Genomic DNA, 19,546 nt, shown 5'->3' with positions numbered 1-19,546 from the left:
AACTGGTAGCCAGCCAATCGCAGGGCACATAAAGACAAACAATCGCACTCGCGATCACACCTGGGGGCAATTTAGAGTGTCCGATTCATGTGGGATTGAACCCGGGACCTCAGAACTGTTGAGTCCGACGTTTTCTAGCTGATTCACCGTGCAGTAGCATAGCAAGACAGAGTGTTGATCGAAAGCAAGGCAGAGGTTTCAATCTTCATTTTTTAAAAGGTGCAATCGTTTACCCATCTAAGTTTTTCGAGCGTTTGGGATCTAATATTGTCTACGTGGTGCTTCAGAGTGAAAATCATCAGTTTGTTTACATCATTAACGGGCCGGCGCTGTCAACGTGACAAACACGAGTGGTTCTTCCCTACGGAGGCAACCGTTCAGAGGAAAAGGGTCTTACGCGGTCTTAGCCAGATATAAACAAAGCAGATACAAAATTGGGTCAAACACAAGTAACTTTCCCAGATAATCGGATGACAAAACCAAAATGGGAATGACGAGGCGGTAAACATGAAAGTTAGAACATAAAATATGGACCGTATGTACAGATAATGGAACAGTTCTGGGGTTTGGGGTTTGAATCTCGACTCCTGTGCTCAACTGCGAAAATGGTCACATGCTTACAATTTGCATCTCTTGGTTTATGACTTGTATGATATTTTGTACGAACGCCCAATTGGGTTCATGTGACATTTTTCCTCTTCCTTTGAATCGCAAATCCCGTGGGAGTCCCTTTTTGGTGCAAGTTTTTTTTTTTTTTTTTTGCTGCGTTTTATACAACATATTTTTGTACTTTATTTTGGTTTTGTGTGGTTAACTAATATTTCTGTTAGGTTCGTGCGAATACTGCACAGTACATACAATATCTATGTACTACTTTTGACACATAAAGGGTGGAGTACACACATTGGTTTTAATTAGTAAATACAGTGGGGTACAGCTCTATCTTTTACCGCGAGATGGCGCCATTACTCAACAATTCAGCCAAGACAGACTTATTTTTGTTCAGCTTTTTCTTTCTTTTCTTTTTCTTAACCACGGAGATAATAATAATAATAATAATTTACGACAATTACAATACCTTTTTAATATATTCATTAAAACAGGAGGCAAATTGGGCAGTGAGTAATTCCACATTTTGTCGCTAGGGGGGATTGTTTATTCATTTTTTGGGGGGTGGGTGGGGCCTGCAATGTTTTACCTCGTAAGTAGTATGTCAAATACATACTTCAGAAGATTTTAATGAGATGCTCGAGTGATTTTTGTGACGTCAGGACTTCTACCAGCAGTGCGCGCTGCATTGGCGAGAGTACAGTATGCTTTTACTTTCACATACGCAATCATTTTCACTTTTCATTTATTTTTATTGTATAGCAACTTTCATTGGGGACTGCAGTACTACAGTGCAATCTTTAGAATATTTTTAGATATTTTTTTTTGCCTTGCTGACATACGCAAACACACTGCCGTGAATATTAAAAATGTAATATAAACTCAACCAACTGAATTAGAAAATTCAATAAAAGTCATGGTGTCCAAACATTTATGCAAAATATGCTGATTTTTTTTCAACGTATTAAAATCTATTTCATTCCCCCCAAAAAAAAAAAAAAAAAAAAAAGACACTACACATCTGAAAATATTAATAAATTCACAGGAAACCCACACCAGCAACCTCACCCGCCCCTCCACCTCGATTGATTTTCCACCGGTACACATCCTGTGCTATTCGCAAAGTTCTATACTTTCACACAACACGCATCAAACCACACCTCCTCGTTTTTGTTTGTTTGAAATTGTTTATTTCACGACGTAACAGAATTTACACGTAAAACCTTTACAATAACGAGTTTATGAAACTCAGTGGAATCTCGTCCGTGGAAATAACACCACAATCCCCACAGACAGCTTACAAGTAACTCTATTATAGAGTTTCTGGATTACGATCGTCATTAAAAACAAAAAATGGAGAGGGACAAAAAACAAAACAAAAAACACAGCTCGCATACACACCTCACAAATATGTACACCGGTTGCATGGAGATTAGAAAACAAACAGGGGTGAGGAGGGCGGAGGTGGCTGGAATGCAAATATTTGAAGGTGCCAAGGTAGGAACGGCTCCAAAACGGAGGAGGCCCGGTGAAGCTTTTGGTGCGGTGAGGCGTCCGAACCGGCAGAAAAAAAAAAAAATAAAAAATACTCGGCGCTTTCCCATCCTGTCCGCATACCTTGCGCCCCCCTCCCCCGCCCACCCCTCGGCCCACTCGTGTGCTCTTCTGGCCTGTGCTGAAGTGGAGACATGTGTTTGTTTCCCTGCACCTGCATGGGGAGAAGGAAAAGAAAAAGTCAAGTCAAGATTCCTCCTCCTCCTCCTCCCTCACTCCCTCCCTCGCTCTCGGCCGCAGACAGACTGGCGCCGAGCGTGGAGCGTTCATTAACCCCGGGCAGATAGCGATGAATTCCCCCCCCCCCCCCAACCCTTGAAAAATGGGTCTCGTCTAATTAGCCGCCGCTCGAGATTGCCCACGCACATCAATGGGCTGCTTTATCTCAAGCTCGTTTTTAAGTGATTTCACACTCAACCCCCCCCCCCCCCCGCCCCCATAAAAAAAGTCAGTCCCTTAGCTTTGCACCAGCAGCAAAAACACGACTGTATTTACAGTCAATAAAAGGACTCCAATAATTTTTTTGTGTATCAACACTTTCAGTATCTTTACAGTAAGGGTGGGAGACATATGGCCCGTGGGCCACAAATCCACCCCCCTCGGAGCATTTTAAGCAGCCCACCAACAAAAGAGCCCCCCCAAAAATATTATTAATAATTGATAACGGACAGAAAAGTCCAGACATTGTTTACATATGTAGTGGGGAAAAACAAAAATAATTTTTTAAACACAATTTCAGCCATCAAAATGTCTAAAAGCCGCTCGCACCCTATATTTATTTATTTAATATAGAGATGATATAATAGAAATGAAAAAAAGTTCCCTATTACTGCTTTCAAGGGACTGTTGCACAACGTCCTAGGGAGAGTCTTCCTGATTTCTACATTCAAATCATGTCTCAGCAAGAATCTCTGACTCACGCTTTACGTTTAAAACCTGTCAGAGGGAAAACCCGACAGATTAATGTCATAAAACAATTTGTGATACAAAAATAAGAGTTTCTAAGTTGTTGTTGTTTTTTTTTCAATTTATAAGAACAATTATAGCGCACGGGCAAAAATATTTTCAGGCATGCCGCAAATTGGCCCACGGGCAACATGTTGCTCACCCCTGAAATCTGTCCGATGACAGTGAAAATTTCCAGAGAAAAGTTGAGGAAAATATTAAAAGCGTGACTGTAAAAGTGGCGGTGGTGTACCTACCATGATCACGTGATTTATCCTAATGGCACAGACGCCCTTCGTCTTTGGAGAAAGTTCTGCTCAGGTCGGCGGTCTACAAGAAGATCCGGACTTTAGGTGAACATCGCATAGTACAGAACCCCGGAACCCCGTTATATTTATGGGCATTTTTCATGTCGGCACCCGTCTGAATTCGTATAAACAAAAGACGAAGTGGTCCAAACGTGCTCACCTTTATCGACAAGAGCCCGGGGGTCTCTTCGGCCTCCAAGGCGATCTGCAGGTCGAAGATGTAGTCGATGACGTGCTGCAGGATCTCCACTTGGCTGACCGTCTTGTCGCGGGGGATGCTGGGCACCAGCGCCGCCAAGCGCGAGTAGCAGTCGTTCATGTCGCCCGCAGCCGTCGCCGGCACCTCCGCGCAGCCGTGGCGCTGCTGCTGCTGCTGCTGCAGCTGCTTCGTCGTCCGACCGATGGCCACGCTGCGCTCCGAAATGCAGCACACGGCCTTGTAGCAGCTCCTCCCTGAGCGAACCGGGCTGATGGCTTTCATGGCGGAGTTATTGTTGTTATTATATTTACAAATAAGACGGATGAAAAAAAATAAAAAATAAAGAACTCTTCGGTTTGTCGACTTCGGCCTCGGTGAGTTGAAGGTTGACTCGCTGTCAAGCGGAGCGCTTCGGTGCGCTTATATACCCAAACGCGTCAGGCCACGCCTACTCACGAGTGCCTCTCTCTGATTGGCGCAGGAGAAGACCTTCTCATTGGTCGAGAACGCCGAGTGGCCGCGGTGAGAAAAAAAGATGAGGAAGTGGGACCTGTGCTGCATTCAAGGGATCGTCAAGCCATCATCTTTTCCAGGTAGTTCCCGGAGAAAATTTCTATTTATATATCTATAAATAGCTCATGTTTTTACACTTAAAGTTATGCAACTGAAAGAAATATGGTTTCAAAATGTAACATATTTTTCCAAAAGTTTGAACAAAGTTCTCCAAGGTGCGGTACTAAATTTATGACAAAACTCTACAATAAAAAACAAATTTGTATTATGGCCCTGTTTTCTGTTTGTAATAAAATAGAATAGCATGTATGCTTTTGGTGTGAACCCCCCCCCCCCAAGTTTTGTAAGCAATTTTACATATTACAATCATATATTGAGTGAGATTAATTTGTGAGATTAAAAAGAAATAATAATAATAATTTCAATACTGTTGTATTTCAAATAACTTGATGTATTTCAGTTTTATTGCTACTACTGTATTATCTTTGAATGTTGGTAATACTACAGCTAGTACTAGTACGACGAGCTGCTCTGGCCATGCACAAAATGTTATTTCCGGGTTTGGTCGGGGGCGTTTGAGTACCGATTTTCGTTCGAAAACTGATTCGTTCGAAAATGGGGACGTTCGAGAACCGAGGCTTTACTGTAATTCTAAACATTTATTTGACTATTTCATTTACTTACTGTTTGATTCTGTAACGTATTTTTTTAAATCATTGAACTATTTTTATAATTTTGTCGGAAATATTTTTTTCATCTTTTACATATTTTAAATGAGTATATAATGCATATCTATTTTTTCTTTTAAAAAAAATTGTTATTCAACTTTGTCAATTTTTGCAACAGACTTCCATCTGTGGTCTCTTGAGTAACAAACTGTCAAACATTGTCTCAAGATTTTGTTTCAACACTCGTGAAAATCTTTGCCAAACAGTTGGCAATGTACAAGCTCAAAAAAAAAATCATAAATAAACAGCAACACTATTATATGGATCGTGAGAAATGATTTTAAAAATATATATAAAGTTAAAATACGGGGACAGTTGCAATGAAGGTAAAAGGTCAAGCGGTGTCTTTTATTCTCGAGGGCTGCTCATGTGACACCAGCTCAAAAGAAGAAGAAGACGAAGATAGAAAATGGGGATGAAACAACAACACCGAAACAATTGCAGAGACACAAGTTGGCTGCCAGGGAAGCACGTCCCGTTCTGCTCCTTCCATTTCTGCTTTCTCTCAGCCCCCCCCCCCTCCCTCCTTTCTTTTCTGCGCGCGCGCGCGTGTGTGTCTCCCACACGCTGACGCTCACACAATCCTGTTTTGTAGAGGAATGCAGCGGCCGGCCAGCTGTGTGTCCTATCCCGGCCCAGCTGTGTTGATCTAACGCGCCAGTCCCAGACATGCTGGCGCCAGCCTCCCGACGTCATCCATTCACCCGACGCGCACCCCCCCCCCCCCCCCCGCACCCTCCCGGCCGCACTCCACCCACTTGCCTCTCGTCCGTCCTCCGTCACGTGGAGACGCTCGACGCTCCGATTGGCTGGCTTGCCCTGCCAGTCAACGACCGTGCGGTTCAAATCCGCGGAAAAGAAAACGAGCCACATAAAAAGATTCATTTAAGATCACAACGAAACGAGTTTAAGGTGGAGTACTGCACGTTGATGAGACCAAACGTGGTCACTCGCTTCGACCTTAAAGTTGTTTCCTCAAGAGAAACAGGAAGTGAAAAATACTCTTCAAACTTCCCATAAAGGGACGGTGGGAAAATGACATTCACGCAGATTCATGAGCTAACTTCACTACCTTTATTTACTTCAAACAGTTGTCTTCCTCATGTATTACTTTATGTGTGTGTGTATATATATATATAATATATATATATATATATATTTTTTTTTTTTTTTTTTTTCAATTTTACTTTCATTAATGTGTTACTTTTTTTTTCACTGCAACAAAATACAATCAGAAGAAATGGCTGAAGGAATAGTTTCCCCTGCCCAGAGCGGGACAAGCAATTTTCATTTCAATTAATAAAGTCAATTAAAAATATTTTTTTTCATAGGTCAAACCACTCATTCAAAATAACAGGATTATTTTGTATTCTTAAAGGGCCACCGTCATGAGACGCATGATTTTTAGTATGTTATTGATGAAAAAAAAAAGCAGCCGGAATGGACCCATTCGTTTTTTTCCACCACAAATCATGATTTTGACATTTATGGATTTTTGCCACTCCCGCCATGAAAATCCTCTCGAGGGATTTGTTTTCGACAAGAAGCAGAAAGTGACATTAGTAGCAGACGCCCACTCAAGCGGTCTCATCTGTTTCTACTACTTTTACCTGCTGGAAAGGTAGCTCGTTGTTCCTTGATGTTAGCCAAAATGTCGGCTCGTTGTATTGCTGGATATTGTTCGAACACTCAGGAGAATGAATTTACTCTTCATACTTTTCAAAAAGACCTGGTTCGTCATGAAAAACGGATTGCATGGGTGCAAAGGACGAGAGATTCGTGGGTTCCAAATGACAGGTAGGTGTGTATACAGCTACTAAAAAAAAGTGTTTTTTGTTGTTAGTTCGAAGTGATCCGCATATCATCTAAATATGGCTCGAAATGATAGGGTAATATTGCCCCAGTCACTTCACCTGATTGCGAAATGTTCTCTTCTTTGAAAAGCGCTTCCGTTCCCCATAGTAGGTGACAAAGCGTGTTTTCAATGGCGTGACGTAACGAATAGAGGATGCGGGCAATATGGCAACCACTTGGATGTCGAATGAGACTTCCGCAGCTTTGCGCATGGATGACACGCTCTCTGTTCATATTTATTTTTTCGTATGGACATTGAAGAGAATAATGTTATATGTATATTTCACTACAATATCTATTTTAGAATGTTCATAGGCATGACACTTGACCTTTAAGTATAGTCAGCATGGACACCCCCCCAGTGCCTTCAATCAAAAATGTAGGACAGATGTATCAGCAAAGACATCCTTCATGAAATAAGCGACGCATCGGACGAATACCACGCAGCTCCCACCAAATCTGGTCGGGGCTCCGAGGGGATTCCCACCGCGTTGTTGTTGCAGCGTCTAAAGCGGCGCCTTTGTGTTTCCAGCGAGGCGAATGCCAGCCGTCATTCCGGGTCCCCTTCAGCTCGGGGCCCCGACGGGCAATCGTCCGGCCTGCCTGCCCCGTCGCGCCGCACACTTTCAGACTTTTTACAAAGTCATATTCTGTTAAGTTATGTTAATGCTTTTTTTCCTTTTTTTCAGGTACGTTACACAAAACTGTCTCAGACCGATTTGACGCATGCACCCGGGCGGGATCAGGTGCTCGGCCTGCAAAGAGCACAGACACAATCGCCTCTCTCTTTCAATGGATGGGAGAATTCCGAGCCTGGCGTCAGTGAGTCTGCCTCCCCCCCTCCTCCTCTTCTCTCCCACTCCCTCCCTCCTTCCCTCCCTCCTCCATGCAGCTGGACGCAGACAATCAAGCCATCAACAATCGCCACGCATAATGATTACCACCCTCCTCCTCGTCTTCTTTGCTCAATTAAATTACAATCCGAGTGTGTTTAACAGGCGCAACGTGAAAAAATAAATACATGTCACAACGAGCTGGAAGACCCATATTTGAACGGAACCCCGCCATTTAAAGGTCATCTTAGTCACCAACAAAGTTGTGGCGTCTGAAACGCTCTGGTGATACGCGGTGACGTCACTGACGCGTGTCATCCGGGGGCGGTCACGCGGCCTTTTTTTTGACTAAAAGGTCACGTTGAATCCCCACTTTGAAGCCAAAACAGAAGATCCAGAATTGATCGCTGACGCGGGAACCGAGCAGAGATTTCACACGGCCATACGCCGTTTTGCATAAAATCAGATAATGTGATGACGGCCAGGAAGCACGCCGTATTTTTGCGTCGTCACGTTGTATTGACTGCCTGATAAGGGATGTAGAGGTTAAAAAGAAACAAAAGAAAACGTAGTATGCACCGTCATATAGATGGAATTACCGTAATTTCCAACCTATAAGCCGCAACTTTTTTCCCACGCTTTCAACTCTGTGGCTAATGCGGTGATGCGGCTAATTTGTCCATTTTTGTCTAACAACCGAAAGGGGGCACTCGAGGGGAAAAGGTAAGAGTGAGAACGGTGGAATATGTGTCGAGGAAGTGACTTTTCCCCGTACGTTTTTTTGTTTGTTTTAACGGCCCTTTTAACGCCGCGCTAGCGATTAGTGTCGCGGTAGCGCCCCATCCTTCTTTTGTTCCTCCATATTGTCTGCGTGTCACTCTCATACTCAACGGTGTGCGTTAACACGGATATCTTGCTTTCAGTGTACGCGTGTGTTGTTAGCACCACGCTAGTGGTTAGCGGAATTAGTGCCCCACTAGCAGTTAGCGCCACGCTAGCGGCTGCTGCTGTGTTACTGCCGCCTCTCAGTGATTTAGGTATGTTTTTTACCAGCCCTGTTCGTGCTACCGTGTTGTTGCTATGTTAAGCTAAGCTAAGGTATTAAAACTTTGAAAACGCTTTCTGTTTACTGTTTTTCTTTCTTTCTTTGTAAATATCTCGTGTTTCAATGTGGGCACTTGCAGCTTTCACACAGCTGCGGCTTATGGACTGTATGTACCAAATGGTATTTCCTTTACAAATGTACTGGGCGAGGCTTATAACCAGGTGCGCTCTGTAGGCCGGAAATTACGGCACATTTCAGGCTTTGCAAAGTCGGTGCTTGTTGAACGCGTTTCTGTCGCTGACTGCAGTTCAGCGCCGGTGTCTGAAGCCCGATGGCTATCACCCCGCTTCACCCCATGGTCCAATTTACGCTATGCCCTGGCAATTTTCCCAAAACGGGATTTGTTCTCGAGATCCCTTGCAGTTAATCCGAGGCCCGTTAATACCGGCGCTGAGGAAAACGGCAAACCGCTCGAGCAGGTGTTCGCTCAAATCCAGGGAAAGTATGCCGAGTGTTGCGCTGGACCGAACTCTGGTCGAGGGCAGAAACTTTCCAGGCTGCAATATTTCCCTTTCAAGGCAAAATATAGTTTTCGGGAATAACTTATAGCTTTTTTTTTTTTTATAGCACAAACAGCATTTTTGAGCATATAATTTAAGACGCGACAGAACACATTATTATAGGGTTCGCATGGGTGGGTTAGCATTCAAATATGGAACTTATATTGCGAAAACATTCATTGTTATGATTTCCTACTAATCCTAAAACAAGACGAGTGACGATACAAATACAAGTTTTATGGCTGTCGTAAAGTCCGAAATCGTGTAATGGGAAAGGCTGCATCACATTGACTAATAATCATGAAAAATGAAACTTTTATTAGCTTGTGCTTGTTTTCAAGGTGAACTCCACCTTAAGGGCGCATGCCGTACATACAAAGCGTCTCCCTGTCGACGAGCGAGCGCTCCGCTTCGCTGCGTGGGAACCGGGCTGTTGATGTAGTCAGGTGACCCTGCCCGCGTCCTTGGATGGGAATATTTGACACGCGCGAATAAATGGAGGCAAAGCAACATGTACGGCAGGTGGCAAGGGTAAGGGGGGGGGGGCAAAAAAAAAGCCACAAACGCGCGGTGGCCAAAACAAGCAGTTCGCGATGTGACTCGGCGACGGAGGCTACCAGCTGCTGGTCACGCTTTTTGTTTTGTCGCTTGGCCCGACCCTGAGTGGAACGGTCCGTTTAGTCCGCAGCCACCCGGCAGGTGTCAGCACCTGGCTTTGGGTTTGCGGGAATTGCTAAATTGGGAGCACGAATACTCAAATTCTCAAATAGTTAGTTTGAACTGATTTAAGTTAAAAACAGTCCCCTGGATGAATTAGCTTATATAGTATATCAACAGTATATGTAACACATTATTTATCAATATTACTCATCAATTTTGAAGAAGCAACTTTTGATTTTGAATGCTGTCTGCGTCAGTCGGCTGGTATGCGAGAATGGGCTAGCCTGTTAGCGTGAACCTCACATTTTAATTGTAATCATGGGTGTTGCCATCTAAATTTTAAATGTCATTTAGGTCAATCAAAGTCAAGCAAGTGGAATTAATTTAACATCACCAAACTGGTATTGAAGTCGCCTGTTTTGTTGATTTCACGGTTCACGATTAACTTCTTTTCACACCCGCATGACAGTGAAGAATGTCAAGCGTAATGAAAAGGCTGTTTTTCTTGCTAAAACCCCAAATCCTGTACACTTCCGCCTTTATTAGAATCCGAGCCGCCGCGAGTGTGGCCTCGCCATGTGACGTTTGATTCATTAGCGGGTTTAAGTTCACGCACGTGTTGTTCCCGCAGACAACAGTTGCGCAAGATTATTAGCAGACATGAACTAATTAGATCGCATCGTATGTGTGAGCGGATTCCATTGCAAACCACACACACACACACACACACACCCGGGGATCAGACTGGCAGAGGCTGGCGTGCCTCTGTCACGTCTGAACATCTTCTCTGTACTGTTTGTTTGCCCTTCCCAAAACGGCGCAATGGAGCGATCGGGCCCCCACCGCGCTTCCATGAATGGTCATCCATTCCGTTCGACGCGAGTTAGCGCCCGATGCTGTTTTCCGTCTGCCCTGCGGGCGAGACAGCAGAGATGCCTTCAATGGGAGGAACTTTTCTCTCACTTCACTTTTATATGGATAGAATGGCAGATGGATCAATAAATAGATCGGTGATCAGATAGTTGCGAGCTACTAACATTGGTATGGAAGAGAACACAGCTAACCGTGAGCGCATACCCCTGATTGAGCTGGTGATAACGGCTGGGCGTCACATCCCGGTGGTGCGGAGGCGGGCCCAAATGCAGGACTCCCGGGCAAAGTCATAATGTTCAGTGGGTTTTATTCTTAACTAAAGAGTTAGACAATTACATAGTCCAAGAAAGCGGGATCCAAAAAAAAAACAGAAACAGGGTTCGATGACTATGAATCGAAATATCGGAGTAACCCGGGATTAAAGCACACAAAGCAACGAACTGGCAAATGCCAGTGACAAAACTCCAAATTAAATACTTGGTATAATCACAGAGCTTCATGGGAAACAGCTGTGACCGGTGACACGTGTCAGAGATGATACCGCCCAGACTACCGGCCTGGCCTGGTAGTGCCCAAGCCTTACTCACGACACTGCGAGCTTTAATATATCTGATGTGCATCGGACCCTTAGAATGTGTTGAATGTGCTATCAGGGGGAGCGCGAATGAGAAAGAACGACAAAATACTCGGAATAAACGAAATGAGCAATAGCGGGACGAGGTCACGTCGACAAACCCGCCCGACAGACGAAAGGACCGCCACGGATGCTGTGACGGCTTCAGGGGTTCAGCTGGGCACACTTCGCACAGGCCGACTGCATCCCTGGTGGGTATGCCTGCACCTGTGTGTGTGTGTTTCTAGGTCAAGTGGGTCACCCAAAATCTTAGCTCACACACAAACACACACATGGTCGGCTACGAATGAGTATAAACTTCGCTCTCGTCATCCTTGTGTTGATAATGAATTGAAGCAGTGGGGATTGAACACATCATACACAGCTGATCCTCAACCCCCTCCCCACCCCCGCAGAACACACACCCATACACACACACACACACACACACACACACTTGCACTTTCCCAATCTGGGTCAGCGGTGCCCCTCTCAGTCACCCCTGTCGAAGTCTTCCAGACGGGAGGGAGCAGAGTGGGAGAAGAAAGGTCTGGGATTCGGGTGACCTGATTAAGAACTCCACACACACACATGCACGCACACGCACGCGCACACACACACACACCGCCAAGCTGCATGGCTAATCAAACACAACACAGCCCTTGACCTTGCTACTGGACTTATTTGTCTAGTCATGTCCCATCACTGCAGTGAGGGCTCCCTATCACTTCAGCCCGCTCTGCGATGTGTGTGGGTGTGCATGTGTGTGCACGTGTGTGTACTGTCTTATATTCTGGACATTTCCTGCTCACATTCTCCAGCTGCACTTACTGGAAATACGCTCCTTATTACTCAAGAGTGCTAAAAATACAGCTTCCTCCAGAGTAAGTCAAAGAGGCCCGAGGAAGTCGTGCCTCACGCTGGAAGGCTACGAGTGCGGACCTCCACCAAGCCCCCCCCCCCCCACAACCGTCTAGAGTTATTTTACAGCTTCATGTCGTCAGATAACACATCTACACTACGTTACAAACATTTTCATTGTTTTTTTCGTTGAGGCTGGAACGGATTAAGAGCTTCTCTATACATTTCAACAGAGATTTGCGCTGTCAGTGTTTTTAAATTACGGGCGTGATGATGCAACGATGAAACTTGTATCTCAAGGCATCGTGTCAATCCCATCTGGTATCTTTTTGCTATATTTTCTGTATTCCATCCATTTTCTTTGCTGCTGATCCTCACGAGGGTCGCGGGGAGTTATGGAGCCTATCCCAGCTGTCAACTGATTCCCATCGAGACAAACAGTTGCACTAACAGTCACACCTAGGGGCAATTTAGAGTGTCCAATTAATGTTGCATGCTTTTTGGGATGTGGGAGGAAACCGGAGCGCCTGGAGGAAACCCACGCGGGCACGGGGAGAACATGCAAACTCCACACAGGCGGGTCCGGGATCAAACCCGGGACTTCAGAACTGTTAGGCCAACCCTTTACCCACTGATTCACCGTGCCGTATTCCAAACGTAGGAATTCAAGAGAGGTTACTTATCTAATCTGTAATCTACAATTTGTGTCCCTCTCACTGCAGACGTCTGGAGGGCAATAATTAACTCACTCGAGTCCCGCTACGCGTTGACACAGGTGAGCGGCACTTTGGTAGTTAAACAGTCATTACAACGCAACACACACAAACAGGCGCGACCGAGACCGAGCCCCTCGGCCCGTCTGTCACATTGAGGCTCGCTCGGCGCCTCCGCTCGTTGTATTAGGGCTGATTGGATAAGCTCCGACGATGGCCCCCGTCCGTACGACGTGATCAATTTAACACGGCCGTCGGATGTGTTTTGTCAGGGCTCGATCTCGCGGCGGCGCGCGGCGCGTCCTTCACTGTGAAGCTTATCAGCGGCCTTTCAAGTGCCACTTTTTATTATCTCCGTTACAAGTCCGACCCCGAGGTCCTTTACCCCTCTCGCTGGAACTTGTTTACTCACATGTTAGCTTCTTTTAGACCATGTGAGATGCGCTTCTGTGCCTTTTGAAGGCGATTAGCAGCGCATAAACATGATATAATCCGACAGTATGCTGTGCGGCAGGGATTCTCAAACTGTGGTGCACGTAAGTTTCTGGGGCTGAGCTGTGGCTAACAACTGACTCGATTTTTGTCGTTTTTAGGTTAATGATTTGAGAAAATGGATATCTTACAGTTCAGCCTTACAGTTCTGAGGTGGAGTTTGCATGTTCTCCCCGTGCCTGCATGGGTTTCCTCCGGGCGCTCCGGTTTCCTCCCACATTCCAAAAACATGCAACATTCATTGGACACTCCAAATTGCCCCAAGGTGTGATTGTGAGTGCGATTGATTGTTTGTCTTCATGTGCCCTGCGATTGGCTGGCGACCAGTTCAGGGTGTACCCCGCCTCTTGCCCAATGACAGCTGGGATAGGCTGCGGCACTCCCCACAACCCTCGTGAGGATAACCGGCGAAGAAAATGGATGGATGGATCTCTTTCAGTTCTAAGTCATGGTTCAGTTCCAGTTTTGAAATACTGTATAAGGAACAGATCATTATTACCCTCGGCAATTTTCCCGAAGCGACACCAGGCCGACTTCCCAGAATAGTTCAAAGGTCGATAGATGATTAAAAAAGTGTTCCTTTAGCTCGATTGCCAGTGTATATGATATATATGGACTATGCATGGGTACCAAAACTAGGTATTGACATTAGGTCGATAGCAGCCTTATTTTGAGGTACTGGGTCATCAGGAAAGCTGCAGATACCAGCCACTAGAACGTAGAGTGCCATTGACGGATTTATAAGTCAAACCTTTGTGATAATTTGGAGGAATGGCAAAAATAATGACATTGAGTAATTCCTCCTTGCTATGAGTTTGCGCGACACTACGGCAGTTTGATATATTGGCAAATTATCAAGTGTATCATAAATCTATGAAATCCATGTATCAAAAGCACTAGTGGTGTCGGTTCTCGGTATTGCTACGTATTAAAGAATGTATGAGTAAGAATGAGTATCACTGTGGAAAAAAAAAGTGGTATCAAACATCCTGATCAATAACATTTCATGAAATAGTGACACGGTGGATCACCTGGTTAAGCATTGGCCCCAGTTCTGAGGTCCCAGGTTCAATCCCGGACCCGCCTGTGTGCCCGCGTGGGTTATCTCTGGGTACTCCCCGCCCACATCCCCAAAACACATGCAACAATAATTGGACACTCTAAATTGCCCTTAGGTGTGATTGTGAGTGCGGCTGTTTGTCTCGATTGCCCTGCGATTGGCTGGCAACCAGTTCAGGGTGTCCGTTGACGGCTGGGATAGACTCCAGCACTCCCCCCGGCCCTTGTGAGGATAAGCAGCTAAGAAAAAGGATGGACGGATGATATGTATCTAGAAGATGCAATCGCTCTGATATAACTTAAGTAGAGATTTGATCGCATCCATAAAACGTTAAATAACCTTCTTACAAAATGACAAAAATGGTGTCAGCCCCTCGGTTTTCAGTGCCTAAAAATCTGCCGTGAAGTGCGAAACCACACCAAACCAAATCAGTGTGTACAAACTTCAAATGTAGGTTGAACAGGACTCGCAGTGTTCGATAATGACCATAGAAGGAGCCTTTTGGCTTTCCAGATGTGCGCCGCTCTTCCCCGCACGAAAACATGGCGATGTCGGGCTAACCTTCCGCTGACTTGCGCGCAGCATCTGGCAAGCGTTAGGCCTCACCTGAACGCTCCGTGCTGAAATGCGAGCGCTGCTCTCACGGAGAACGTGGCTGGCGGGCCGCGGGAGTTCGGTGAGCACAATTGTTGGATTTGAGAGGGGAAGCGAAAGATCTGCTGCAGGCACAGTATGGGGGGCGTGGGGGTCACGGCGCATGTGGTCCAGAGTCCACGGCCTTTTGTCAGGAGCGACTGATGAGTTAAATTTGATCACAATGCTTTAAAAAATACAGAACACATATGACTACATTACATATATTTATCATATTATATATTATATGACTTTTCCCGTCTCATTAAGAGGAATTTATTCTCATCAGATTTTTTTATTCTCATCACAGACTAGATTTTGAAAATTTGGATTTTTCCAGCAAAGGGTTGAACCGTCCATCCATCCATTTTCTTAGCCGCTCATCCTCACGAGGGTCGCGCTGGAGCCAATTCCAGCTGTCAATGGGCACTCGACAAGTAAGTTAAAATACATACACCCTGAACGGGTCGCCAGCCAATCGCGGGGCACATCGAGACAGACAGCCGCACTCACGATCACACCTAGGGTCAATTTAGAGTGTCCAATTAATGTTGCATGTTTTGGGGATGTGGGAGGAAACCGGAGCGCCCGGAGGAAACCCACGCAGGAACGGGGAGAACATGCAACTTCCACACAAACGGGTCCGGGATTGAACCCGGGACCTCAGAAGGGAAAAATTGCATACTCCTTGCATAACTAAAACACATTTGAACACACCAAAACTGCAAGCATAAAACTGTAGAAAGTACCCTATGTAATGTAGCATTTAAGAGTAGGATGTGCGTCTTTAAGAGGCGGGACCTGCTGCGGTGTTGTGTGACATCGGCTAGTCAGTGTGTGAGTGTCTGAGCGTGTGCAGTGGCCGACAGCAGCTCCTGCTTCATTTTGTTTTCGTGTTTTAATGTTCTATCGTATGCTAACCTGCTGCCTGGACGACCCCAAGCGAGCGCGTTACCGGACAAAAAAAACGGCAAAAACCTGTTAAAAGTGATCACCGTGACCGTGTCGACGCTGCCTTTTGTCAGCGGTGACAGACGAGTTAAAAAGAGACAAAAAACGCGACCTGTAAGACAATAAGAGCACACTCCCTGCGCAGCTGCCATATTTTTATTTTTTTTCCAGAGAAGCTATTTCCTGTCAAAAGTCTGACAAGGGAATAATGACGGCTTTGATTGGGCCCCCAGTTAACGGGAGGCACTTCCTGTTGCTTTGTATTGCTTTCATTGTGAGGCGGCGGGGTGGGGTCTGGAGGGGGGGTCGAGGCAGGGTTTTAGGGAAACAGCTGCTGGAGATGACACAGTCAAGAACATCCCCGTAACCCCCCACCCCCACCCCCCGCCATACTGTATAGAATAAATACGTCGTTGCGCTCAAGTCTGGGGGTGACATCATCGCACAGCTGCATGAAGTATTAATTACATCAGGTAACAAATTCAGACATCAGATTGTAAAAATTATACTTAAAAAAAAGGGGGTTGTAAAATTTGGTTCTTGCTTGTTTGCTTAAATATAATCGGAATGCCTCCCAGTCCAATCCAATAATTTCTCTCCTAATAAATAGCTCGTCATGGCACATTACGGGCTTTATCTTCATAAGATTATGCCCTAACAATGTTTACGGTGTTTTATTTTGTTTCTCACAACTCTAAAAAAAAAAGTCTTGTAAGAAAACAAAGTTTTTATTTTTAACCAACAAGTATGTCTCTATTTTTACATGTAATTTTTTTAAAACATAAACCCTAAAACTTGAAAAAAAAACTTTTTTTCCAAAACAAATTTGAGTTTTAAAAAAATGTAAAAAATAATTCCATTAATTTCATTAAATTGAGAAATTCAAAAATTAGAATTAGAATATGATCAATTTATTCTCAAAAAATATTTGGCTCTCACAACTGTATACTTGAAAGATTATTGAGGTTTTTATCATTGAAAATAATCTTTCCCACCCAATATTAATATTTTTTCCCTTACACTGTATTGTTGTAAAATTATTATTATTATTATTTTACTCTAAACCTGTTTTCCCACAATACAGTGATCCTACATTTATTCCAGTGATACATTCCAGATCTACCCGCAATCGGTGAAAAATTGTGATAGAAAGACCATATAATTTTTGGGGATATTGTTTTATATCCCTTATACGTACTTAAAACACATAAAAAAATTTCTGATCTCTATATTACTGTAATTACTGTATAAACTTTCAAACAGCTGTTAATTTAACAGTTAGATCAGCATCACATATGCACTTTATTATACTGTATATTTTTTATATTTCTAAACATAGAAAATATTCACCCTAACCACACAGTACAACATGACACATTTCATCTCTACTGCTTGTGTTCACTGAGGTGTTATATTTTATGAATTGTACTGCATCGTTTTCTGCCAAGAACACAAGTGGGATTCATTATATTTCAACTCCTCTCTCAGCTCTAATGAGTAATAAACAATATTTGACTGTGAATACTTTTATAGTGTCCAGCTACATGTTGCTGTTGAACTATTTCAGTTGCAAAAAGTGCTAAAGTACCACAATACAGATACTAATTAGTGTTAGCATGAAGGAAGGAAGCGGGGCCTTTCTTGAGGCAGTTTTTGGGATGTTCTAAATATTAACTGTACAGTAGTCCTCTTTGTTTTATGTTCACTTTAATGGTAAACTAAATCGGTCAATCGATGGCCTGTGTGTAAAAAAAAAAAAAAAAGACTGTACAATAAAAATGTAAAATAAAAAAAACATTAAAATATAAATAACCTATTAAATATTAAAATATCCTTTTGTGTCACAAGTTCATTTTTTGTATTTTTCGCATAATGTCATGTGTATTCTTGTAAATCTTTGCTTCTATTAATCACACTTATTAATTACATTATATTACATTATTATTAATTACATATAAGAATCAGAATTCTATTCCAAAAATGTAGTTTTTCCCCCTCAGAATATAAACTATTCACTCTCTTAAAATTCCGACTTGACACCCCCCTGCCCCCGAATATAAATAGCTCTAAATATAATGCCAAACGTGAGACTAAAAGAAAACTTGCACTTCTAGCCGCTGATTATTCTCCAAATTCTTCACGGAAAATTGCGGGAATACGTAATAAGAGCAAAACGTGCGTTATTGGGTATCCGCTGATGTGTACCATATTACACATTCATAACTCCTATTTATTTTAAATTTTTAAACAACTTGTTGTCTTCACACTTCTGCCCTTCTGACCGATTCTTCACCATTCTTTTTGGGGGGTTTCCTTTCAACAATCGGATTGATGATCAGCAGATATCCGAGAGCGCGTTCGCGAGTACGTGTCCCGAGCGGCGGCACCGGCGGGGGTCAAATGCCGGGGCTCATTGAACTCGGGGTCACGAGCGCGCATCGCCGATCGTGCGTGGCGCTTCGCATATCTTCGTGCGCTGATAACATCGAAACGGCAATTACGCGCGAGTGGGAAGGAAGATAGCTTATCAGCTTTACTGCTGTGTACTTGTTACGGGAAAGTTTTGTGCAGTAAATTCACACACGATCGTAGGCGGGTGCTACCCCACCATACGGGTAAGCCAACTTACAAGTTTTTGGAGATACAAGCTGTTGGTCTGTCCTTCAAGATGTTTAATGCTACTTCCAGTTCGCATTTACTGTCAAACTAAATTAAAAAAAACAGGAGAAGTAAACATTGTGTATTTAAAACCATCACATACCATAATTTCCTGCCTATAAGCCGCGACTTTTTTCACACACTTTCAACCCTGCGGTTTATGCAGTGATACGGCTAATTTGTGCATTTTTTTTCTAACGGCTGCAAGGGCACACTCTAGCGGAAAAGGCAAGCGTGAGACTGGTGGAATATACGTGCCGAGGGAGTGACTTTTACTGTTCTGGCCTCGTTAGCGCTGCACTAGCGTGTTACTGCTGTGATTTTTACTGGGATGTTGTTTTTAACTGGCTCTGTTAGCATGGCGCTAGCGTTAGCATTAGCGCGGCACTAGTGTTAGCGCGGTGCTAGCGTTAAACTCTCTGTGTACCGTCTTTGTAAGTATCTCATGTTTCAATGTCAGCATTTGTGGGCTTTACACAGCTGTAGCGCATTTATGTACCAAATGGTATTTCCTTTACAAATGTACTGGTGAGGCTTATAACCAGGTGTGCTCCGTATGCCGGGAATTACGGTACTTAACCTTTTAGTCCACTAGCTTAAGGCTAATGCTAACAGATAATGGGAAACTGTTATTTGAACACAAATGGTGGCGCAATATATTTCGACAGACAGTACTCCCAGTCTTCATACTCTGTGAGGAGTTGACAGGAGTTTTTGACATCTGTATTGTGCAAATGTCTCTGGACCAGGTTGCCGTTAAATTGGTGTGACGAAAAAAAATTCTGTTCTTTCAAATGTATCATTATTGTACAGTTTGTAAATATTATAATATTTAGTGAGAGGCCAGTAGAATTAATGGCATTTCCAATCATTTTAACGAGGAA

At 44.0% G+C, this 19,546-nt stretch overlaps 1 protein-coding gene across 1 annotated transcript; it reads right to left on the bottom strand.

The window, feature by feature from the left end:
* Positions 1 to 1,647: 1,647 nt before the first annotated feature.
* On the bottom strand, positions 1,648 to 4,033 carry id3 (inhibitor of DNA binding 3). Its single transcript, XM_061844216.1, has 3 exons — positions 3,577 to 4,033; positions 3,366 to 3,438; positions 1,648 to 2,317 (listed from the first exon to the last, which is right to left on the bottom strand). The coding sequence occupies exons 1-2, from the start codon at positions 3,895 to 3,897 to the stop codon at positions 3,385 to 3,387; spliced, it is 375 nt and encodes a 124-aa protein (XP_061700200.1). The 5' UTR covers positions 3,898 to 4,033; the 3' UTR covers positions 1,648 to 2,317; positions 3,366 to 3,384.
* Between the last annotated feature and the right edge of the window lie 15,513 nt (positions 4,034 to 19,546).

The sequence above is a fragment of the Syngnathoides biaculeatus genome, chromosome 15, assembly GCF_019802595.1.
Source record: "Syngnathoides biaculeatus isolate LvHL_M chromosome 15, ASM1980259v1, whole genome shotgun sequence".
Taxonomy (NCBI): domain Eukaryota; kingdom Metazoa; phylum Chordata; class Actinopteri; order Syngnathiformes; family Syngnathidae; genus Syngnathoides; species Syngnathoides biaculeatus.
The sequence above is the reverse complement of the archived record's forward strand: the minus strand, read 5'-3'. Positions and strand labels throughout refer to the sequence as shown.

Coding starts and splice junctions, on each gene's coding strand:
- id3 (XM_061844216.1), bottom strand. CDS start 3,897: ATGAAAGCCATCAGCCCGGTTCGCTCAGGGAGGAGCTGCTACAAGGCC. Junction 3,439..3,576: donor CCGGGCTCTTGTCGATAAAG/GTGAGCACGTTT, acceptor ATCTTCTTGTAG/ACCGCCGACCTGAGCAGAAC.